The 22,166-nt window shown below is 41.4% G+C and overlaps 1 protein-coding gene across 1 annotated transcript in view; it reads right to left on the bottom strand.

Moving 5' to 3' along the window:
- The window catches only part of LOC145407778 (neural cell adhesion molecule 2-like), a 49,422-nt gene that overhangs the window by 5,220 nt on the left and 22,036 nt on the right, over positions 1-22,166 (bottom strand). Inside the window, exons 3-6 of the mRNA XM_080278646.1 lie at positions 4,608-4,721; positions 3,370-3,478; positions 2,541-2,695; positions 803-932 (exon numbers count right to left, since the gene is read on the bottom strand). Coding sequence (XP_080134772.1) covers positions 803-932; positions 2,541-2,695; positions 3,370-3,478; positions 4,608-4,721 — 508 coding nt within the window. The remainder of the gene's footprint in view (positions 1-802; positions 933-2,540; positions 2,696-3,369; positions 3,479-4,607; positions 4,722-22,166) is intronic.

Raw genomic sequence — 22,166 nt, 5'->3', positions numbered from 1 at the left:
CACCTGACACACTTGACACACACCTGACATACACTTGACACACACCTGACACTTAACACACCTGACACTTGACACACACCTGACATAAACTTGACACAACTGACACACTTGACACAAATCCGAAACACTTGGCACACCTGACACATTTGACACACACCTGACATTTCCCTGCCAGAGATTATTAATATTTAGTATGCATTAGAGAAGAGATACAGGGATATGGCCTCCCGTGACAAACACCACAAAAAATGATTCTGGATAAGATGATAATGAAGGAAATGACATTATTCGTTGATAGTGCTACCTCTGCTGCTTATTATGGTAGTTGATAACGATGCCTGATTATGATACTAATAACAAAAATTGATGATAAGGATCGTTAATGTTGTTGATGATGATAATTATGACACGAAAGAAATGGCTTCGTCCAATTAAGCAGTGAATTGAAATGCTACAGCTAATTATGACTGGGTGATTGATGATTATACTAATTCGGTAGTAAAAGATGAGTAGGATAATGAGGACTGATGCTGCAGAATAAAATGCACTTAATAGCATTGCCAGAAGTTAACGAAAATGATTTTTAATTATGCTTTCATTGATGAATATGCTAGTGATAATTGATGATGATGATGATGATGATGATGATGATGATAATGATGATGATGATAATGATGACGATGATGATGATAATGATGATGTGATGATATATGATGGTGTAGACGATGGCGATAAATCCAAAGAAAGAAACCAAGGAGCGTAGAATATCACAATGAGAAATGCAAAATAAGAAGAAGCTTACCCTTGAGGACGTGTATGTTGATGTTGGATGTCTTAGCGTTGGAGGGTGCACAGGTGTAATTTCCCGAGTCCTGCGGGCCCACATCTCGCAGGAATAGAACACTCAGGCCACCGTTGTTCTCCACCTGTACCTATGGGAGGGAGTTGACATACCTGGTTTTAAGTTTTAGAAATTTTTACATCAGTTACCTAGCTTTTTGTACCTTTAACATCTTTTCTCTTATTTTTATACACCTGTTGGCGTTTGTTTTCTGTCTGTACTTCACACACACACACACACACACACACACACACACACACACACACACACACACACACACACACACACACACACACACACACACACACACACACACACACACACACACACACAAACAATCATTACAAAAATCGAACTTTCACATGCACCGTTCACCTTACATCTATCTCTTCCTCATTCGTACATAACCAGCATGGAGAGGAGTTAATATTTCTCAGTTTCACTCTTCCCCAGTAGGATGCGATCAGGTCCCACAATAAACCTGACAAAGACTCCCACCCTAAGCACCACATCAACACCGCATCACACTTCTAGGAAAAAAAGAATGCCCACAACAACTTTTCATTTTCTGCCGAGCGATTAATCTGTGATGCTGGGAACTGCGAAGCGCGTTACCAAAGTTCTGTCAATAGTTATGTTTTGCTGATCCTCTCAGTGTGCAGCTTGTGCCAGAACATTGTGTACTTAGTGCCCAGACAACCGTGATGGCCTCTTTCATACATTTCTTACACGAGGTCCCTCCAAAGCTGAACTAATTCGTCTATATGTCCAATAATAGTGTAGTCTGGTGACTGGAAAAGCAAAACACAAGAGACGCCTCCAAAATAGAGAGATAAACGACTACTTATCCTAACAACTTCAATAAATGGGTCTCTCTTTTAGGATGTATGAAATCAACTGGAGGTAGGTGGAATAATTATCAAAGACGTCTGTGTAGGAAAGGGATAAATAGAGACTTCCTGACCCCTTTTTACAGGTGATAGATAATGAATGAAATTATCTGAACGTCGCAAAAATACATCAGAATAGACGTCACTGTATCGTACAGAAGCTGAAACAAGAAGACAAACGCAAACAAACACACAAAACACAACCCCCCCCCCTCCACACACACGAGCGCACATGAGCGTCCAGGATAACAAGAGCCTAGCTTAAATTCTAAGCACCACAACTAGGTAAACACACACACACACACACACACACACACACACACACACACACACACACACACACACACACACGGACGCACTGAACCCTTCCTTAACAAAAAAAAAAAATACCCATTTGTTAGCAGCTAGCCAACACACACGCACACCAACTTTTAAATCTGTGGGCGACTGGGGTTAAGCCTCTTACGTCCCAGTTAATACGCATTGCCTGGACATTTCCTATTTTTCTTTTTTTGTTGCTCTCTCTCTCTCTCTCTCTCTCTCTCTCTCTCTCTCTTCAGTTAAATAAGCAAGAAAAACAATGCTTCCTCGCTATAAAGGTTCTACAAGGACCACCCAGCCACCCAACCACACATTCTTCTTGCCCCCCTGATGGAGTGTAATTATCTGGCACTCGTGGTACCAGAAAGCTTTGTTAGGTGGCTGCGTATTATTTCTAACATCACCTCTACACCCAACCTCTCAGCCAAACTAGCATCCTTAACCACTCAACCACAACTAAGCACAGACCCACAGGAACCATGACTTACCCCCCTGGTGGAGTGGTAGTTAATCATTTGGTCGTCGTGGTACCAAAAGACGTAGTTAGGTGGCTGTGTGTTGTCCCTCAGTACACACACCAGCCGCAGCGACGACCCCACCGTCATGTACTTCTCAGGACCCCCTAGGATCTCAGACGTCGCCTCTGTTGGGTGGCGGTAGGCTTGGTTAGGGTAGGGCAGGGGTCAGGTAAGGGTAGGCATTAAGTCAGGGTAGGTTAGGTTAGATTTAGAGAGAGAGTTTGGGTTAGGTGATGGTTAGCTTCGTTAGGTATGGTTTAAAGAGAGATGGGGTGGGTGATAGTAGACTTAGCTAGGTTACGTCAGGTCTAGGGACAGAGAGAGAGAGAGACTGGCGTGGGTGTTAATCATGTTAGGATGATGCGGGAGAGAACGAGAAGGAAAAATAACGGAAATTACATAAAGTTATCTAAGTTATCTGAAGCTGGGTTAGGTTAGTCAAGAGAGGATGGGATGAGTGAGAGATCTAGTTAAGTTACATTAAGGTGCGTTGGAACATAAGGTGCTTTAGAACACAGGAAAAATAGGTAGCCAATTATCTGCATTTCTCCACCAAATAGCTGATTCATTAACGTCAATCCATCTCTGATTCATTAATACGTCTCACACTGACACACTTCACACTCAACAATTCACACACTCATCACACTACCACACCTCATGCTGCCACAATGCACGCGCGCGCGTACACACACACACACACACACACACACACACACACACACACACACACACACACACACACACACACACACACACACACACCAAGCTAAACCAAGAAAGACACGTAAGAACTCACCTAGGACTCTGAGCGTTGCAAAGAGACTGACTGGCGGGTGTGACGGCACTTGACACTCGTAGACACCATCATCTCTGACCTGCACGTACCTGATATGCAATTGCCAGTCCTGTGGGAGGGGGGGAGAAAAAGGGCCATATGATGTTAGAACCACCACGACACCATACCCACAAAAGGATACACCCTTCTCCCCTGGCATGCTATGGGGATAAAAATAAGATAGTACGAGTAAGTGTAAGATTCTGGAGATGTGAGAGATATGTCCATGTGAGATCTTATTAAAGTAAGGTCGGAGAACAGTAAGGGGAAAGGGGAAAAGATGAGAAAAAAAGAAAGTGAAAATGGAAGAAAGCTAGGGATCGTATGTGAAACTGCATAAAATACAAGGAACTGGGGGATGAGAATCATTATCATTACCAACATGAACAACATCATTTCAGCCATAATTTCCTCCTAGAAGTTAAGGTGCGGCGAAGATAGATCCAGAAAGGAAGAAAGAAAAAGAGTAGGAGTGGGAGATCTAGCAAGCCTTATATCTACACATCGAAAAATACAGTCTATGTTGACCCCGTATTCAGAACACGGAAGAATGGAATTATTTATGTAATTTACAGTATGTATTTTAAGGTATAACATTACGGTATATATTACAGCGCGGAGCTTAAATGGCGTGTTATGTGCCAGTCTGTATGCTAATTCATTTGTTTCCCTGCCCACCAATTATGCTAACCTAAAATGCAAAAAACACCAACAATGGGATAATTCCAATCAGCCTGTGCACAAAAATCATGATTATTATGGCTGGCTACGTCGGTAATCATGTGTACTGAGCAGTCACATATTTTTTTTTTCCTACCTGGTCTTGATTTTACCACATCGAAGGTAATGCTTCCTATGTTTGTTTATGCGTAAGGTTATATTTTTCATTTTTTTCCTTTGTAGTTAATATTAGCTCCAGACACATTTACTGATAATGACTCGGGTACTTTACTTACTTACCGTACCTATATACTTCCTTACTTATTTACTTACAACTTACTTTGTGCTACCCATTGCTGTACCTTCTTACTTAGATACATTTTGCTGGTACTCACGGCGTTACGTATTTCTTTACTTCCTTACTTAGATCTTACTGATAATCATCGTGTTACCTCCTTACATCTTACATCCTTACATTTTTACTCACTCCTTACCTACTTACATATTTAATTACTTATAAATTCCCAACTGATACTCACTCCAGTACTTACATTCTCCTGCTTGACATAACGGACCTGAAACCTCTCATCACTACTGTACGCTTGTGATCCGACGGTCAGCAGGTGGTAGTCACGCCGTCTGATCCACGATACCTGAAGGAAGAGAGAAAGAGAGGTTGGATCAGTTAGTAACAGAGGTTGGATCAATCAGTATTAAAGGTAGAATTCGTTAGTAGCGGAGGTAGAGCATTCATTTACAAAGGCAGGACTGGTTGGGAAAACTTAAGAGTGATAAAAAGGGGATTAAGCAGTAGCAAAGGTAGGATTAGTCAGTAACATAAGGTTAGTTAGTAATAATGATGGAATTAGTCAATAGCAAAGGTTGGATCAGTCAACAGCGAAGGTAGTGATCAGTTAACAACAGCTGTAGGATTAAACAATAGTAGGAACTGGAGAAATATTAGAAACAGTAGTAAAAGAATTCGTGCTGTCTGATCCGCAGTATCTGATGGCAAATAAGTAGGGAGGATCAATTAATTTTAAAGACAAAGAAGAAACCGCAGGGACAGGAGGAACAGGGGGATTAGGAACAGTAAAAACAGTAGAAAAAGTAGTCACGCCGTCTATTTCACGATACCTCAAAGCAGAATTGTAGGGAAGATCAGTAAGAAATATTCCATCAGAGTGAACCTTGCAGAGCGACATTTCTAAGTTGCATAAAATCTCTTGCCACTAGCAAGAATAAAATAAAACCTGGCCTTTGGCTGAGAAGATAAAAAATTTCTTGTACGTTATCTTGTAAATATGGACGCAGTTTGCATTATTATTACACAGGACACCACATGCATTCTGTACTTTGAACACAAATGTTAATAACAGATATCAGAAAGCATCCTAAGCTCCTTTATTCTTGCCCTTCCCTCATTTTTCTTCTCCTCTATATGCTCCACAACCTCCTATATACCTCCTTCTTCTTCCTCCCCCCCTCTCTTCCTCCGCGTCCTCCTCCCTTTCCATCCCGTCTCCTTTTCCATTTCCAACTACCCTCCCTGTCCTCACTTTCTTTTCCTCCTCTTCCTTCCTATCTCCCTATTTCTCCTCCTTCCTCAAACTCCCTCCTCCCCGTCTTCCTAGTTTCCCTCCTCCTCCTTCCTCCTCCTCTCCGAGTCCATTAAGTAACACAAAAACTCAATTACAAGTTACATGAGCGTAGTTGTCTGTCTGTCGCTAAGTTGAAGGAGACCAGATGAATAATGAATAAGGTGTAATCCATTTGACTGGCCTAGTATTTATCTACGTTGAATAAATTCGTTAGCAGTTAATGAGAATTGTTAATATGATCCAATTTCTACCCTTTCACATACCCCCCCTCCTCTCCCCTCACCTACCCCCACACTCTTCACCTACCCCCACCCTCGCCTACACCCTCATCCCTCGCCTACCCCTCCTCACCCTTCACCCATATCCCCCCTGCTCCCTGTTCCATAATTTATAGGCATGACACCAGACGGGGAATCTGGAGATGTGTGAGATCGCCATTAAGTTAGATAAACTGTCTAGCGGGGAGAGCAATAATGTTTAACTCCTTTAATGTACTGTGAATGCAATTTTTGCCACACTCGTATGCAGATTTTCTTTTCCAACTTTATATTAACTTTTCCTGCTTGGGTTAGATATGTTCTTCAGTGAATTCTTCGGCACTGAGGGACTCTACTAGCCTGAATAAAACGTTCAAGCAGCAACAAGAAAAACATCCTTGGGCTAAATGAGTTAAGAACCTTATGCTTATAGACTTAAAGGGTGTCTTCAGAGTGAGTAGTTGCTGTCGTATAAATCACTTCCCTGCCTTTTCCCTGAGACTGGGTAGGTCTAAACTTAATATAATCTACGGGTGATAGCATGTATTCTAATGATTTGTGAAGCGATTTCGTACTGAAGGGGATACTAGAGGCTTTTTTTCCATCGAGATTGTAAGATGTTTCACCACAGAGAGGTTAGTACCCTGGTATTTGCAAATATAACATTCGGACGCTAGTCAAATTAAAATATATGAGTCTCCAGCTGTAACTTAAGGATTTGTTTCCGCTGTTAGATATACCGTGCTTCCTGCCTCTTTTTCATCAAGTTTGGAAATTTTATACCAGTTTACCTCGACGTGTCCATCTTGGTTTCCTATTTTCCCCCTAGAATCCTCTAAGTAACTCCGACACCCGACATGGAATTTCATGATTTCCTACGCGATACTTAACCACCAACGAGCTCTCTATCTCAGCCCAAGCCGTCGCAGTGCCTCATGAGACGCCCTTGCAAGCAACGTCGTAAACCAGCCCTGATATGTGTCGTAACCTCCTGGTGTATGAAAGGCAGGAGGTAGGGTACGACGCCTCCCTCGTGTCCTTTAGCATATGGAGCAACACCCACACGCGAATGAAGATAAAGCTGAGATGATCTATAAATCCGGTATGCTGAACGAGGATTTTGCATCAGAGTATAGTAAGGGGTGTGGTGGACAGAGGCTCAGCTATGGACACGGACAGTAAGAAGGAAGAAAGTGCTTTTTCCTTTAATATTCCGGCACATAAGCTTGAAAATAAAGCTGAGATGCTCGATAGGGTTTTGCATGAACGTACTGCAGGGGCGTGATGGAAGGGAGGATAAACTATGCAGGGAATGGTGCTATGGTATTTATTTCCCTTAATATAAACTAGAGCAACACCCACACATGCCTGAAGATAAAGCTGACATGTCCATTAGGGTTTAACGTAAAAGTATGGCTGGGGTGTGGATAGATAGAGACGAGCTAAACGGACAGGGCAAATTACAGTACTGTATATGTGCAATTAGCAGGTCAGAATGTGCTGCCCCCTCATGCCCTTTTGCATATAGAACAACACACACACACACACACACACACACACACACACACACACACACACACACACACACACACACACACACACACACACACACACACACACACACACACACACACACACACACACACACACACACACACACACAACGGCGAGAGAAAGTTAGTAAGGTTTACGTAAAAGTATAATAGGGGTACGATTGTAATGAACGACATGATATATATAAACAGGATGGGGTACACGTTCCCTGATGTCCTCTCCTTAGCTTGCAGATCAACACACATATAACAGCATGCCTGGAGACGAGGCGTGGGCGTCCCTTGGGATCATTAATATATGTATACAAGTGAAAGGGAGTGAAGACAGGAGTTCAGTAAGATGCTGCACGAAATGATGGAAATAAAATGAACGGACAGGAAGCAATAATGAATGTTCAGTTGATGACATAAACGCTGATGTGCCTTATAACGACAGACAACGAAAGTGTGAGCAGAATATGTTGAAATTTAGTGATCTTCTTCGGAACCCAACAATCTTTTTTTAATACAGTGTAAGAGTTTCATAATTGTTCGGGTAGTAATTGAAGCGATATTCTTGTCAACAACTATACATGAATTAATAATGAACGGATCCAACAATAAATGCTTGGAAATAGAATCGGTATTGACTTTCCTTCCTTGTAATGTTTTCTTTTATGCAAACAAGAAAGAACTCAAAACATAGCAGCAGCCAACAAAACGAGTCCCTTGCAATAAATGTTAATCAGTGAAAAATTCAAGATCCGTTCATTTCGAGGCGGCTGGACACGATATTTAGCTGGAGGTCATAGGCAGTGAGAATATCAGGCTGAGAAAAGAAGACTGTCAACAATGAATATATCAGAAAATTCACATCTATATATAAGAAAATTTTGCATACAAGTTCAGTAAGGCTTTCCATTTACCTTGTTACTGCTCAGTATGTTCCAGAGAGAGAGAGAGAGAGAGAGAGAGAGAGGAATGAGCACTTTTCAAACGTTCAGTACGGTCGAATCCGAAATTATGGACGCATGACCTACTGTACTCGATTCTAAACTTGTGGGCGATATGTCGCACACGACGCACTTTCCTGATAGGTCTACCGTGCGACAGCTTTGGACGAAGATAGACAGGTACGGCAACCTAACGATAATACAGGACGGTACACATTTGTCAAGAGCACTAAGATAAGGTGATACAGTAGAGTTTGGTGAGGTTTTAATATTACAGAGTTCGTAGTGGCTGTCAGGATCAAGAGATGGAGTTGAAAAGAACAGGAACTGTTTTTCTCAGTCTGTTTATCTTTCTGTCCATCTCCAGTCTTTCAAAACGCAGCGTGTCCAGGTATGTGGAAATGATCGGATCTAAAGTATTGCTTTTCGTTCAGATTTAACTCGAAGGAAACACTGCGCACGTTTCTTAGCTTCAGTTATTTTTGTTGTTCATGAAGAAGTACGAATGACTGAATAAGAACTATACAATTAGAGGGAGATCCTTGAAGGCACTGGGAATTAAATCTACAGCCAATATCCCAGACCTCAAGTGGGTGCTTCTTGCGCTAAAGAATGTACTGGTAATAATCCCCTGATCATCCCTGGCCCAGTACCTCAGCAGAAACTAATCCCATTTTACTGATACGAGGGAGGAAGAGAAGGTGGAAAAAGGTGAAAGAGCGAAGGATACAGAAAAGAGGAAAGAAGACAGATAAACTAACAGTGATAAACGTATGGGAAAAAGTATGATGCCGTTGGCTGCGAAGTTTGGACGTAAAGAATATATATATATATATATATATATATATATATATATATATATATATATATATATATATATATATATATATATATATATATAATCTATCTATCTATCTATCTATCTATCTATATATATATAGTGTATATGCAGAGAGAGAGAGAGAGAGAGAGAGAAAGGACTAGAAGAGAGGGAGGAAGCGGCAATATCAAAGGACTTAATGAAGCTGAGGAGAGGATGAGGAAGAAGAGACATGAGAGGAAGGAGAAGTGAGGAGAGAGGGAGGGAAGGGAGAGGGAGAGGGAAAAAGAAGCAAGTGGAGGAGAGGCTAGAGGAGGGGAGTGAAGAGGGGGAGGTATGCACACCAAAGAGGACGAGGTAAGGGGAACTAATGGACGTGTAAAGGGAAGCAGAGGACACAAAGGGGAAGGAAGACAATGGAAGAGAGACAGAATGGAGACAGGGTAGCGAGGGAGGAGGGAAAGAGGGTAACCAGAGGGAAAACAGAGTAAGGGGAGACAAAGAGAGGGAAATCATGGGAGATACAGAGAGAAGTCAGAAACTGAGAGGGAAAACACGGAAGGGAGACAGGAGGGGTAGATCGATATAAAGGAGACATAGAAAAATGGAATGGATGAGAGACAAAGTAGACTCAGGAAACAGAGGGGAGAGGGAGAAAGGAGAGACAGGGAGGTAAAAAGAGTGGAAACAGAGAAAGGAAGCAGAGGAGGGACAAATGAAGACAAAGAGGAAGGAGAGAGAGAGAGAGAGAATGAGGACACAGAAAAAGGATACAATTGAGTTACAAAGCAGAATGAATATGCAGAAAAGATGCAGTGAAAGAGGAGACAGGATAAAGAAAACATAGGATAGGAAGTAAATAATGATGGAAACAAAGAAAGGAAGTAGGATAAAGCGGAAGGAAACAAAACAATATAATGAGACGGACGAGATACTGAAAAACGGGAGACAGAGACATGGGAGAAGTAGAATGAAGAGATAGAAGATGCAGAGAAATGGGAGACAGAGGGAGAGGAGAAAGACAGTGGAGAGTCAAACAGAACATCAAGCAGGGTGAGAGGACCTAAAGGAGAATATAGATGGACCACTGAGGCTGGCTAAAATATATTATGCCTCTCTCTCAGCCAGACTTCACTCATGAGCACGCAATTAGAGCCAAACAAAGCAATCTGGGGACATCAAAGAAGTACCCTCGACTCAGGAACAAATAAAAAACAATAACAAAAATCAAAGAGGAGAGAGAAAATAATGGAGGAGTCAAGAAGCACAAAAAATGAAAATAAAAAAGTGGGAGACAAAAGCTTCAAAGCCAAACCGCGAGGAAAAATACGACTGAATATTTAAGTTTCCACTGATGAATACCTTCTCTTGGTAGGGAAAAAAAATAATCTTGTCATTAAGCTTAGTGCAAAGGATTCCCAAACTAAGTAATACACACACACACACACACACACACACACACACACACACACACACAAACAGAATACCATATCCCACCAACAAGACTAACATAAATAAAATCGTTTAGGCTGGCTAGAACAGAATACTAGAATTGTGCAGACCACGAGAGCGAGAGAGAGAGAGAGAGAGAGAGAGAGAGAGAGAGAGAGAGAGAGAGAACACAAAAAAGAGCGCACCGCCTTTTATATTCAGATAAAAAAAATAAAGGCGGCATTTTTTATACCCCAGGAATTCCTATGATAATAAAAACGAAGTAAAATGAATCTAAACACGAAAAATAAAACGATAGAAAACTTCACATCTTACCAACCAAGAGGATATAAAAAGGAAGGCAAAATAAAAACCATAAAATCTATCAGACACGACCAAAGAAGACTATTATTCCGATATTTTACTTTTCACATTACAGTTTATCATTCTGGTGTATTTTATTTTTGCCTCTAGTATCGTCAATGCATCACTTACATACAACAGGATACTGAATGAAGTTGTAGAATAAATCGCTTAGGAAAAGGCGTTACGCAGCTCCCTATGTCACCTACAACACGTCTTTGTCTCACGAGTCTACAGGAAAGCCCATAAGTTCGATCAGAGGGTAGAGAGTGAAAAAAAAAAAAAAAAGATTAAGTATCTCTCTCTCTCTCTCTCTCTCTCTCTCTCTCTCTCTTCGTTACTCATATCGATTTAATGACGTGTGTGTGTGTGTGTGTGTGTGTGTGTGTGTGTGTGTGTGTGTGTGTGTGTGTGTGTGTGTGTGTAACCAAAGAGGAAAGCACCCAAACATTTCCCCATAATTCGCACTGCTAACAAACATAAGGATACTGAGGAATACTGCCCAGAATAAATCGCTAAGAGTGAGGTGTAATGAAATCCCCAATGTCCCAGTCTCACGAATCTGGGAAAGTACCAAAAGTCCGATCAAAGGACAGGGAGAGGAGTGAATGAGAGTGTGTCTGTGAGCCCGTGTTTCTTTCCGCCCGATAGCACATACCGAGGCGGATGCAGTAGGGTCTTGAAAACTGCCGGCGGGATGGGGGTAGAGCAGGATAGGATTGGAGAAGTTGCTGGAAATGCTGAAGCTGTTAAGATATTTGTGTTGCTAAATCCAGAGCCACAAATCCACTAAACAAGCTGTCAAAAGTGGCTGATTCTTTTCAACAAGGGGACACGTTCGGGGGTAGGGTAGGATAGGATTGGGAGAGTTGTTGGAAATACTGAAGTTGTTAAAAATTTGTGTTGCTAAATCCAGAGCCACAAATACCGCTATAGTTGCTCTCAAAAGAGTTTGATCCTTTTTGACACGTGGACGAGTGGAGTGTGAGGGATGCACTGGACAGAGCTTGAATTCTTTATTTTCTCAACGTTCTGCGTAGCCCGAAGCGTGAGAGGAAGTAGAGTTTAAGCTCCATCCTGTTTACCTCATCCATCTTGCTCTCAAAAACCGCTAGAATGGCGCTAAGTACAAATATATCCAGAAAATCACTAGAACAGGGCCAATAATCACTGGAAATACGGGTAAAACTTACAAAATTATCGACTATAGCTAGATTTCTTGGCGCTGATCGCTGAGAATTATCGTTAAATGGAGGTTAGAATCTCTAGATCTAGTAGAAAAAACGCAATACTCGCCACACTACAAAATATTAATATCCCTCTTAAGCATGAGTAACTTTATTCGCATCCAGATCTGTGTCAGCTTCGTCGATAAACAGAAAAAAAGCCACCGGGACTGTATACTCATTTTTCTCTAACACTGTCTAAAACTGCCATTTCTTCTTTCATAATGTTGTAACAAGAGATTAACAGTATAATATGGTGCGAGTCACGAAGAAGTGTTATGACAGAGCTGTAAATTGTCCTTTTCTCCCACTGAGCAACGTGAAATAAACTGCAAAAGGACGAAAATCCAGACCAAGTTAGGGCGAAAGAATATAACAAATTTTAGGTTTCCTGAGATATAAGTGCGGCGCTGTCGTTTTAATTTTGTCATTGCCACCTTCCAAAAATTTTTATTTACCGCAGTCCAAGGCAGGAAAAGCGAGACCTTGAAAACTCCGTCGATGAGGAGGGGGAAGAGGAGGGAAGGGGGAAGAGGAAGGGGAAGGGAGGGTAGGAGGGTGGAGTTCATATCGGCGTCTGGGAAACTTGTGGGAAATATTCGAGTCGTCTGAAATGTCCCTCATGAGTTTGGGTAAATCTCTTGTCATTCAGGGCCATGTTATAAAACCTGAGTGAGCAAACCTGTAAGGGAGGAGTCATGAGAACCTGGGAGTGTTAATACGGCCATCAATAACCCTCTCATGGTCGAGGCAACTCTAGTATTTAATTCCAACTAACGTCAGACGACTTTATTGAACCGAGGGTGAATCATAGGTTAAGGAAGCTTTCCTGACACCTTTTCGTAGGCAATTTAATTTGCTTATTACACCTTGCTATCCTCTTCTGTGATGTTAAAATCATTCTAATATCACGATACACATCGTAAATAACATACAAAATAGTACTAACCAGCAGCATCCGAAAAATAAATCGCTATGGAAGAGGTGCTAGGGAGCCTCCTTATGGGATGAGAAGACGTCCTCCCATTTTGCCACCTTTCGATAGTTATATGCAGCGTAGATCTGTACTTCCTTCACTCAAAACTGGATGGAGAATTTCGTCCTCTTGGTGTCAATTTCCCTTAGGACAGTTGCAGGAAAAGATGATAATATAACTTTGCGAAGCGTCCATAGCACGTTTCGTGACAGCACCGTATCTTAGTGCTAAACTTTACAGCTCAGCATTCAAGATGGAAAGAAACCAATTTTATGCCTAGTTAAAGTCAACGGAAACAGCAAGACCTTGAAAGTTTCTCTGACGGGATGTACGAGGAGGAGGAGGAGGAGGAGGAGGAAGAGGGAGGAGGAGGTTCATATTGGCGTCTGCTGGAAGTTGTCGGAAATACTGAGTTGATAGAAAATGCCCCTCTTGAACTGGGGTTAACTTTTCATTCAAGGTTGTATTTTGAGTGACCCCTGAGATCTCGTAACACCCCTTCATTAGCGATAGCGATTTGGTCTGTACATCACACCTCAGTATCCTCTTGTACGCTGTTGAGAAAGCTGTATTCATATTACAAAGGCTTAAATAAAACACAGGAGTAGTTTAAGGCGTAGACTAAAACATAAATCGTCAAGAAGAACGTGCATTGGTTTGCTTCCTAGTGTACGGCCTTGAGAGCTGATGGCGGGAAACAAGGAGAAGCAGGAGGAGGAGGAGGAGGAGGAAGAGGAGGAGGAAGTAGAAGAAAAAAAGAAAGGAGGAAGAGGAGGAGGAAGTAGAAGAAAAAAAGAAAGGAGGAAGAGGAGGAGGAAGTAGAAGAAAAAAAGAAAGGAGGAAGAGGAAAAAGGAAAGAAGAGACAGAAGTTGAAGAGGACGACAGGAACAGTCAAAGGGCCACATCATTAACCCCTCTAACTCGATGATCAATTTTTCTTAGCTTATCGTGACCAGACGTAATGCGGTGTTTTGACATTCTCTCTCTCTCTCTCTCTCTCTCTCTCTCTCTCTCTCTCTCTCTCTCTCTCCTCATTTCATTCCTCTATCATCCCCTTCTCTAATCATCCTTTCTCCTCTGTTCCCTTGTACGCTTTGATTTTCTCACCCTCCTCATTCTGTTATCGCGTTCTCTGTCTCTGTCTCTGTCTTTGTCTCTCTCTCTCTCTCTCTCTCTCTCTCTCTCTCTCTCTCTCTCTCTCTTTCTCTTTCTGCATCTATTTATCTATCTCTGATTTTCTCTCCCTCCTTATATACTGTTTTCCTCACTTCTTGTCTCGCCTCTGTCTTTCTCCCTCCTATGTTGACACTCTTCCCCTTGGCTCTTCATCATGCGAGTTTCATTTCAGCTCCTGCTTTGCTAGGTTCTCTCTCTCTCTCTCTCTCTCTCTCTCTCTCTCTCTCTCTCCCTCTCTTATTGCTTGCCTCCCTCTGCATTTGCGTAATTTTCTCCTTCCCTCTTCTCCTTTCTCGCTTTAAGGTCTCCCATTCAGTGTTCCCCTTTCCCCTGTACTCGCTCTCTTTCCAGCCTTGTCACTCTCTCTCTCTCTCTCTCTCTCTCTCTCTCTCATTGCGTGTGTGTGTGTGTGTGTGTGTGTGTGTGTGTGTGTGTGTGTGTGTAAGGAGACAAGAGACGGAAGCGGTAACAAGTGGAAGATGAGAAAATCAGAGCGTATAAGGATGTAAGGGAGATACAGTGATGAAAGGAGAAGTAGACGAAGACAGAATGAAAAGATGGAGAGAGAATCTAAGACATTTCAGAAAGAGAGAGAGAGAGAGAGAGAGAGAGAGAGAAATGTGTGGGAAAACAATGGCTGGCTGGGAATGAAAAGGGAAAACTTGTAATGAAATGTCACTCACATTGCCATACTTCTGAACGTACACGAGAAGGCGACCAATTTTAGCACACACACACACACACTTCTCTGGAATTTTTGAACTATTTCCTAATTTGCCTTACGGTGTTTCAAACTACACAATTAATTCCGTAGTGTGTGTTTACTTTTAAATTCGAACACAAAAATACGCTTTTTAAACATCCAGACTCTCTCTCTCTCTCTCTCTCTCTCTCTCTCTCTCTTTCTGTCCACGCACGAGATTGTATATTACCCATCAAAACTTTAGTTTTTTATTCCCTATCTCCTAATCTGATCCTTCCCTTATTTTTACACTTAATTTTCTTTTATTATCTTCGTCATACGTTCCCCTCCCCGTCAATTTGATCCCTGTTTATCTTCTTTATTTTTGCCTTCGTATTCTGTTTCCTATCTGCGTTTCGGCCTTACCTTTTGTCTCTTTTCCTTATTTTTTTTTTCTCTATCTCTGTGTTCTGCTTCCTCTCCTCTTTTCTGCAATATTTTCTCTCATCCCATTTTCTTTTGTGTTCTCCTCCTTTATGTCCCAGTGTTCTCTTTCCTTCATATTTTTTTATTCATTCTCTTTGTTTTCCTTTTCATGTCCTTATTCCCCATCTTCCTACAATGTCATCCTGGCCGTCTTGTCTATTTCCTTCCTACCTATTTTCCTTCTTTCTTCAATTTTCCTGCTTATCCAAAAAGTCTCTTATTCTTACCCTGCCTTACTGTCCTTTCACCTCTCGTTTCCTTCCTTTCCCTACTGCCTTTCTCTTCTCCCTGTCTTTCCTCTGACCCGAGAATTCTTTCATTCTTACCCTGCATTCTTATCCTCCTCCCACCTCTTTCCCTCCCCCTCCCTTTTCACCTCTCATACTCTTTTCTCTCGCCTCTCCTCACTCTTCCGTCCCCCCTCCATTCTCTCCTCCCTCTCTTTCCTCCTCATCCAGGATTCCTCCACATATCCCCTCCATCCTGCCCTCCCACGACAGGTCTATCACAGGTACAAAAAGGGCAGGTGAAGGAGTCTATTTCTCCCCTGATGAAACGCCTTCAGATAGAGATGGAGCCATTATTTTGTGTGAGCGTAGGACAAATGGCACTTACATTTTGGTTTTAATTATTATTATTATTATTATTATTATTATCATTATCATTATTATTATTATTATTATTATTATTATTACCCTGAAGCAGAAATAGGAAAACACAAACTCAGGAGAAACTGTGGCCATCATCATCATCATCATCATCATCATCATCATCATCATCACTAATACAAACGATGAGGCTGCTATCCAGAAAAACGATTACGGAAAATACAAAATCCAACAGCGTTGTTATGCAGTGAAATGGACCATACATCGGTTCGCTCATCGTCCCGCCCTAATGCAGCCAATCACGGCACAAAATATGACCGGCCATTTTTCTTTCCATTGTCGCGTTGCATCACATACACTGGAACTGGAATATTTTGGAAGACTGATGCTCTGTGGGGAAATAATGATGGATTAGTTTTGCTTATGTATTTGCTTAGTTGTAATTTCCTTCTGCCTTTATTTTTTGCAGTTAACCATTTATTTTCAATTTCGGTCTATGGTCAAGGGTTTTGGTTAGGTCAGTTTGGGTAAGGTTTGAGGCTGCTCTTTTGTTAATGGTACTAGATCCTGCCAAACCCATTTTGAATAATAGATAACAGATAATGATGATGATGATGATGATGATGATGATGATGATGATGATGATGATCCATTACCATACATGCGTATCAGAAAGAGAACGAGGCGTGAGAAACTCTGTACCTGGCTATTGTTGGCTAATCACTGTTAATTTTGACCTTAATCAGTGCGTGGGATTTACGAGGCGGAGTCACGCAGCGCCTGAGTATTGAAGTCACATCGAGAAATCAACTAGAAAATAACCTTACTTGTATATTCAAACAATTTGGCATGTAGCGACGATCTTTAATATATGCTATCAATCTATCTATGCCTATCTAACTATATCTTTAGATAGATACTGCTAAAAAATGGTATTACACCAAAAGTCAGATCTGGTGTAAAAAGTAATATGGGTGCCAGCAACTCAGGTCCTCCAATATCTTACTCTGGTTTTAAGAGGTAAGAGAATGTAAGCTTGGAACGTGCCCGCAGCCTGAGCCGATATATTTGTTTTGTTGATGCTGATATTCTCGGTCAGGATCAGTGATAGGCCGGGACCCTTCTCTGTCTGTTTTTGGCATCGTGATACTCGGCAATAGCGACCTCTGTTTGTCTGGACGCTTCTCTCTCTCTCTCTCTCTCTCTCTCTCTCTCACACACACACACACACACACACACACACACACACACACATTCACTACGATAACGTTCCATACCCTCGTACCTGTATTTAATTTCTTCCCTAACGAAAATATTCTGTCCAGCTTAAAGGTCACCTCTCTCAATCAAATGTTTCCTAATACATTCGTCTGAACCCCACAGTGTCATGACGTCTTTCAGCATTTATTCTTGTTACCTGCCACTAGTTATTTACCTTCCAGCTTACGGGGATGACCTCTGAAATTATTATAAACAGTCTCCATTAGCCTCTGAAGGTATATGACGGCTGTTTATAAATTTATGCTAGCTTCCCCCCAACGTTATTATTCGGCACAGGACTAAACTTTCAATAGAACAGTTATAAACACTATCAGCCATTCCAGTTTATTTCCTTTTTTTTCGAGGAGGAAGGAACCAAAGGCTACAGCCCGCACTACAGTACTGTTCTATCCACGAAAAATACAAAACATCAGAGAGCCAAATTCAAGACCCGTTCATTTTGAGAAGCCAGGACGTTGCATTTATGATAGGACTTATTCATTCTTGCTTTCATCCGACGAGAGCTCATCAGTATTGAAAGGGCCAGTGCAAAACTCTCTATTAGCCCTCATTTCCCACCACCCAGCGATTTTTATTCCCCCTATATATTTGCGTGTGGCCTCTGGTAGTGAATCGGTTAATTAATTGCCTCTAACAAAACACAGGCTATTTTTTCCCTTACATTTTACCGCTATAGTAAATCTTCATTGGTCACGGTGGTAGAATGTGTTTATTAGGGCAACATTTTGTGGTTTCGTGGATTTAGTGTTTAATGTTTCCCGATCTGTGATTATTTCCCTGCCTGATATACTACTTAACTGACTATATCTCTGTGTACATGACTATTTCCTTGCCTCGATCTGCATTTACACACACACACACACACACACACACACACACACACACACACACACACACACACACACCAACTGCAAGTAGTATACGCTTAATAGCAAGCGTGTACAGTATTTGTAGTGTAAACCTTCATACACACTAACAATTCGAGTCTCTCTTTGAATTTCTCCCACGCTCTCTTGGACGGACGCGCACCGCAGGCCAAGAACCATTGTTTAAACCCTTTATCGTCAATGTTGTATTTTTAAGATTACTTTTGCTACCATGAGACAATTTTACTAATCTTCAGAGAGACTTTGCTCACTGGGAAGGTCACACTGAGGCTTCATTCATCTTTTACTAGAAGGCGTGTCCTCTAGGTTAAATAAATTGAATAAGTATAAAGAATAAAACTAAAGATTGTCACCGGATTCAAGGAGTTAACAGAGCAGGTCCTCACATACACATTTCATTCAAGTTATCGTCGGAAAATTTTGCTCGGTTAAGCTAATCTCCTGTCCACTAAAAGGTTAACTGGTTATTTCCCTGCGTACCTGCCCATTTCCCGGCGTATCTGCTTGCCTATCTATCTTACTGCCTACCCGTCCATTTCCTTGCTTACCCGCCCATTTCCACGCGTACCTGCATATTTCCCGGTCTATCTGCTCACCTGTCAATCTGTCTGTCTACTTATACGCCTGATTACCTGCCCGTTTTCCTACTTACCTGCTCACTTCTGTGCCTACGAGCCCATTTTCCTGCCAGTGTGTCTGACTCACTCTCTGCCTACCCACCCATTTTCCTGCCAATGTGCCCGCCTCACTGTCTGCCTGCCTTCCCATTTCCAAGCTCACCTGCCCATTTCCCTGCCTATCTGTCTCCCTGTCCTAATACTTGAATTCCTGCCTGCCTCACTACCTGCCTGCTTGCCTGTCTGCCTGCCTCTCTCTGATTAGATTTTGCCCGTGGAACAAAGTTATGTGTACCGGTGCGTCGCTCGGCCAGATGCCCGTCATTATTTTCAACTCTCACGAGGGAACGAATGCTGGGGTAGTTACACACACACACACACACACACACACACACACACACACACACACAACACACACACACGAAACAGATGTACCATATACTCGTATATATACACATGCTCCCTCCCCCCCACACACAAGCATACAAATAAACTCAAATACACACGCATATAAAATACACCCATTCACACATAAACGCATTCACACACGCACATGCATATGTACACATATGCACACGCATGCACCTACACAGAAAAGATACATACAGATGCACAGAGAGAAAGAGAACAAATACACCCACGCATACCAGAATGAGGAAAAGATAATTACTGTACATAGTTACACAGCCTACACACACACGAGAGAGAGAGAGAGAGAGAGAGAGAGAGAGAGAGAGAGAGAGAGAGAGAAAGAGAAAGAGAGAGAGAGAGAGAGAGAGAGATGTCAGCGCTGGCATGATAGTAATATTTGTAGGTACATACCAACTTTCACTTTTCCTCCCTATACGAAAAAAATCCTATGCACTTCCAGCCTCAGTAAATCTAGATCTACGTATAAAAAACAAAATCTGGAACTTGCCTTTAGAAGTAAGTTTATTTATATTTTCAGACAAAAATACTATTATCTAATCCATCCTGCCTTAACCCTCTGATATCTGTGACGTTGTGTTTCGTTAATGTTGCCTTCAGACAATTTCATTTCGCCTAGAATTTATTTATTTATTTATTTTTTATTTTTTTAGCAGGAGTCGGAAGTAGCCTTTACAATCCTTAAATTAAATGGTCTGGAGGTATCAAGAATTTACTGAAATAAAAGGACAAACTTGATTCATGGGTTTTGAAACAACTATCACATCTAATAATTTTCTGTAAATCTGTGTACTCAATCTCAGCTAAATAAAATCACAGAACATTAGCTGAAAGATAATACTAATCTCGACTTTGAGAGGATTGCTATTAACAGCATTTACACTTTCATGCTGTTAAACTCGCTCGTAATTAAATAAAACTGTTAATGTTACGTGAAAATAAAGTAGTAAAGAGAATGCGATAATAATAAGGTTAAAACTGTTATAATCACCTTCAGTACCATCATTACTATCACTGTTATCTTCACTCTCTTAAATCATCACATGTCCATTTACCACAGCCACCTTCATCATTCTAATTACACTCATCAAAACCACTATCACAAATTTCACTACTGTAATAAACCCTTTTCACCAGCCTCATTAAAAGTGCTATGAACCACTTCCTCATTACCTTCGCTATCTTAATTAAAATCATTATTACCACTCCACTCACAACAACCACTGCCTCGAGTGCCATTACTCTCATTTAACTGTTTAGCATCATAATCTCCTGCATCATTAGCACTCTGTTTCCTTTTACTCTCACATAAAAAAAAAATCGTCGGGGGTTACATGGAAGAAAATACTTGAGTTGTTCCGGCCGTGAAAGGGTTGATGGTGACAGTATTAACACTCTCGGACTCCTAAGACTCACTCTCAGCTGAATAAGATCGTTTGAGGTTAGTTCCAATAACTTACTAGAGTTCTGCCGTCCGTGAAAGGCTTATTACTTCCATCATCATTGTCCTTCCTATCTTAATTAAAATCATCACCACCTCTCTCACCACAAGCATCACCACCATCATCATTACAGACTTTCATCCTTCATTTCCTCCTCCCGCTAAATCAGTGTCATCACCACTCTACTCTCTTTATTATTTTTATTAGTTTTTATATCTCCATTATCACAAAGCCCATAAATTTGTCTCTGTTATGCTCATTTTAAACATTATTACCGTCTACGTCATCATTCTTACTATCTTAAAATAATCACCACGCCATCTGTCACCACCACCACCACCACAATTACAAGCATTAGCACTGATTTTTTTTTTCAGCAACATTATTATCATCAAAACTCATTATCCTTACGATCTTAATTAAAAATGATTACCACTCCACCCACCATCACTGCCACCACGACCAACAACATCGCAGACATCACCATGACTCATACTTTATTAATTACTATTTGCATTATCGTTATTAAAACTAATAACACTCTCAATCTTAATTTATCACCAATCCACCCACGACCACCACAAACACCACTACCACCACCATCACCAATACCACCACCACCAATACCACCACCACAACCACCACACTACCGTCACCACAACAACCACAACATTACAAACATCATCATCATCATTACTCTTATTAAGGCCTATATCATTAACTGTTTTACCAACCTCCGTTTTCCTCACAATAGTAATGAAAGCCATCACCAATCCACTCACCACCACTACCACAACCACCACAATCACCACTACCACAACGAGAGTTTTCCCCTTCCTCGTTACTTCCCATCATCAGGGAAGGTGGTGGTGTGACGATAAGAGCAGTGAAGGTTGGAGGGGGTGGGGAATGAGGGAGATGGTGGGGGGACTGAGCAGGGGTCGGAGTGGGGAGAGAGGGGATTTAAGGGTCGGTGGAGGAAGGAGGGAGGGAACAGGGCAGTTTTCCTTCACAACAATGTAGTTATGCCTGGGTTATAGCAAATAATTTAGTCCCTCCCGTATGCTTGCGTGGGTGTCCCGAGGACAGGACTAAAACGAGATTAAAAACTCACAGGATAAGCGTCAGGTATATACAGTATACTGTGTATATATATATATATATATATATATATATACACACAAACACACACACTATAATTTGAAATTTATCTTATTCTGTGTCCCTGCGTTCCATTTCACCTCTTGCGCTTCTCACTCTGCTGAAATAATTTTTCTAAGCTAACGAGAACTGAAATGTTTTTCTGCCTAAAAATTATTTTCTCTGGATG

This window comes from Coenobita brevimanus, chromosome 74, assembly GCF_032717465.1.
Source record: "Coenobita brevimanus isolate Jiangsu-jjx chromosome 74, ASM3271746v2, whole genome shotgun sequence".
Classification (NCBI taxonomy): domain Eukaryota; kingdom Metazoa; phylum Arthropoda; class Malacostraca; order Decapoda; family Coenobitidae; genus Coenobita; species Coenobita brevimanus.
This window is presented reverse-complemented; position numbering and strand designations above follow the sequence as displayed.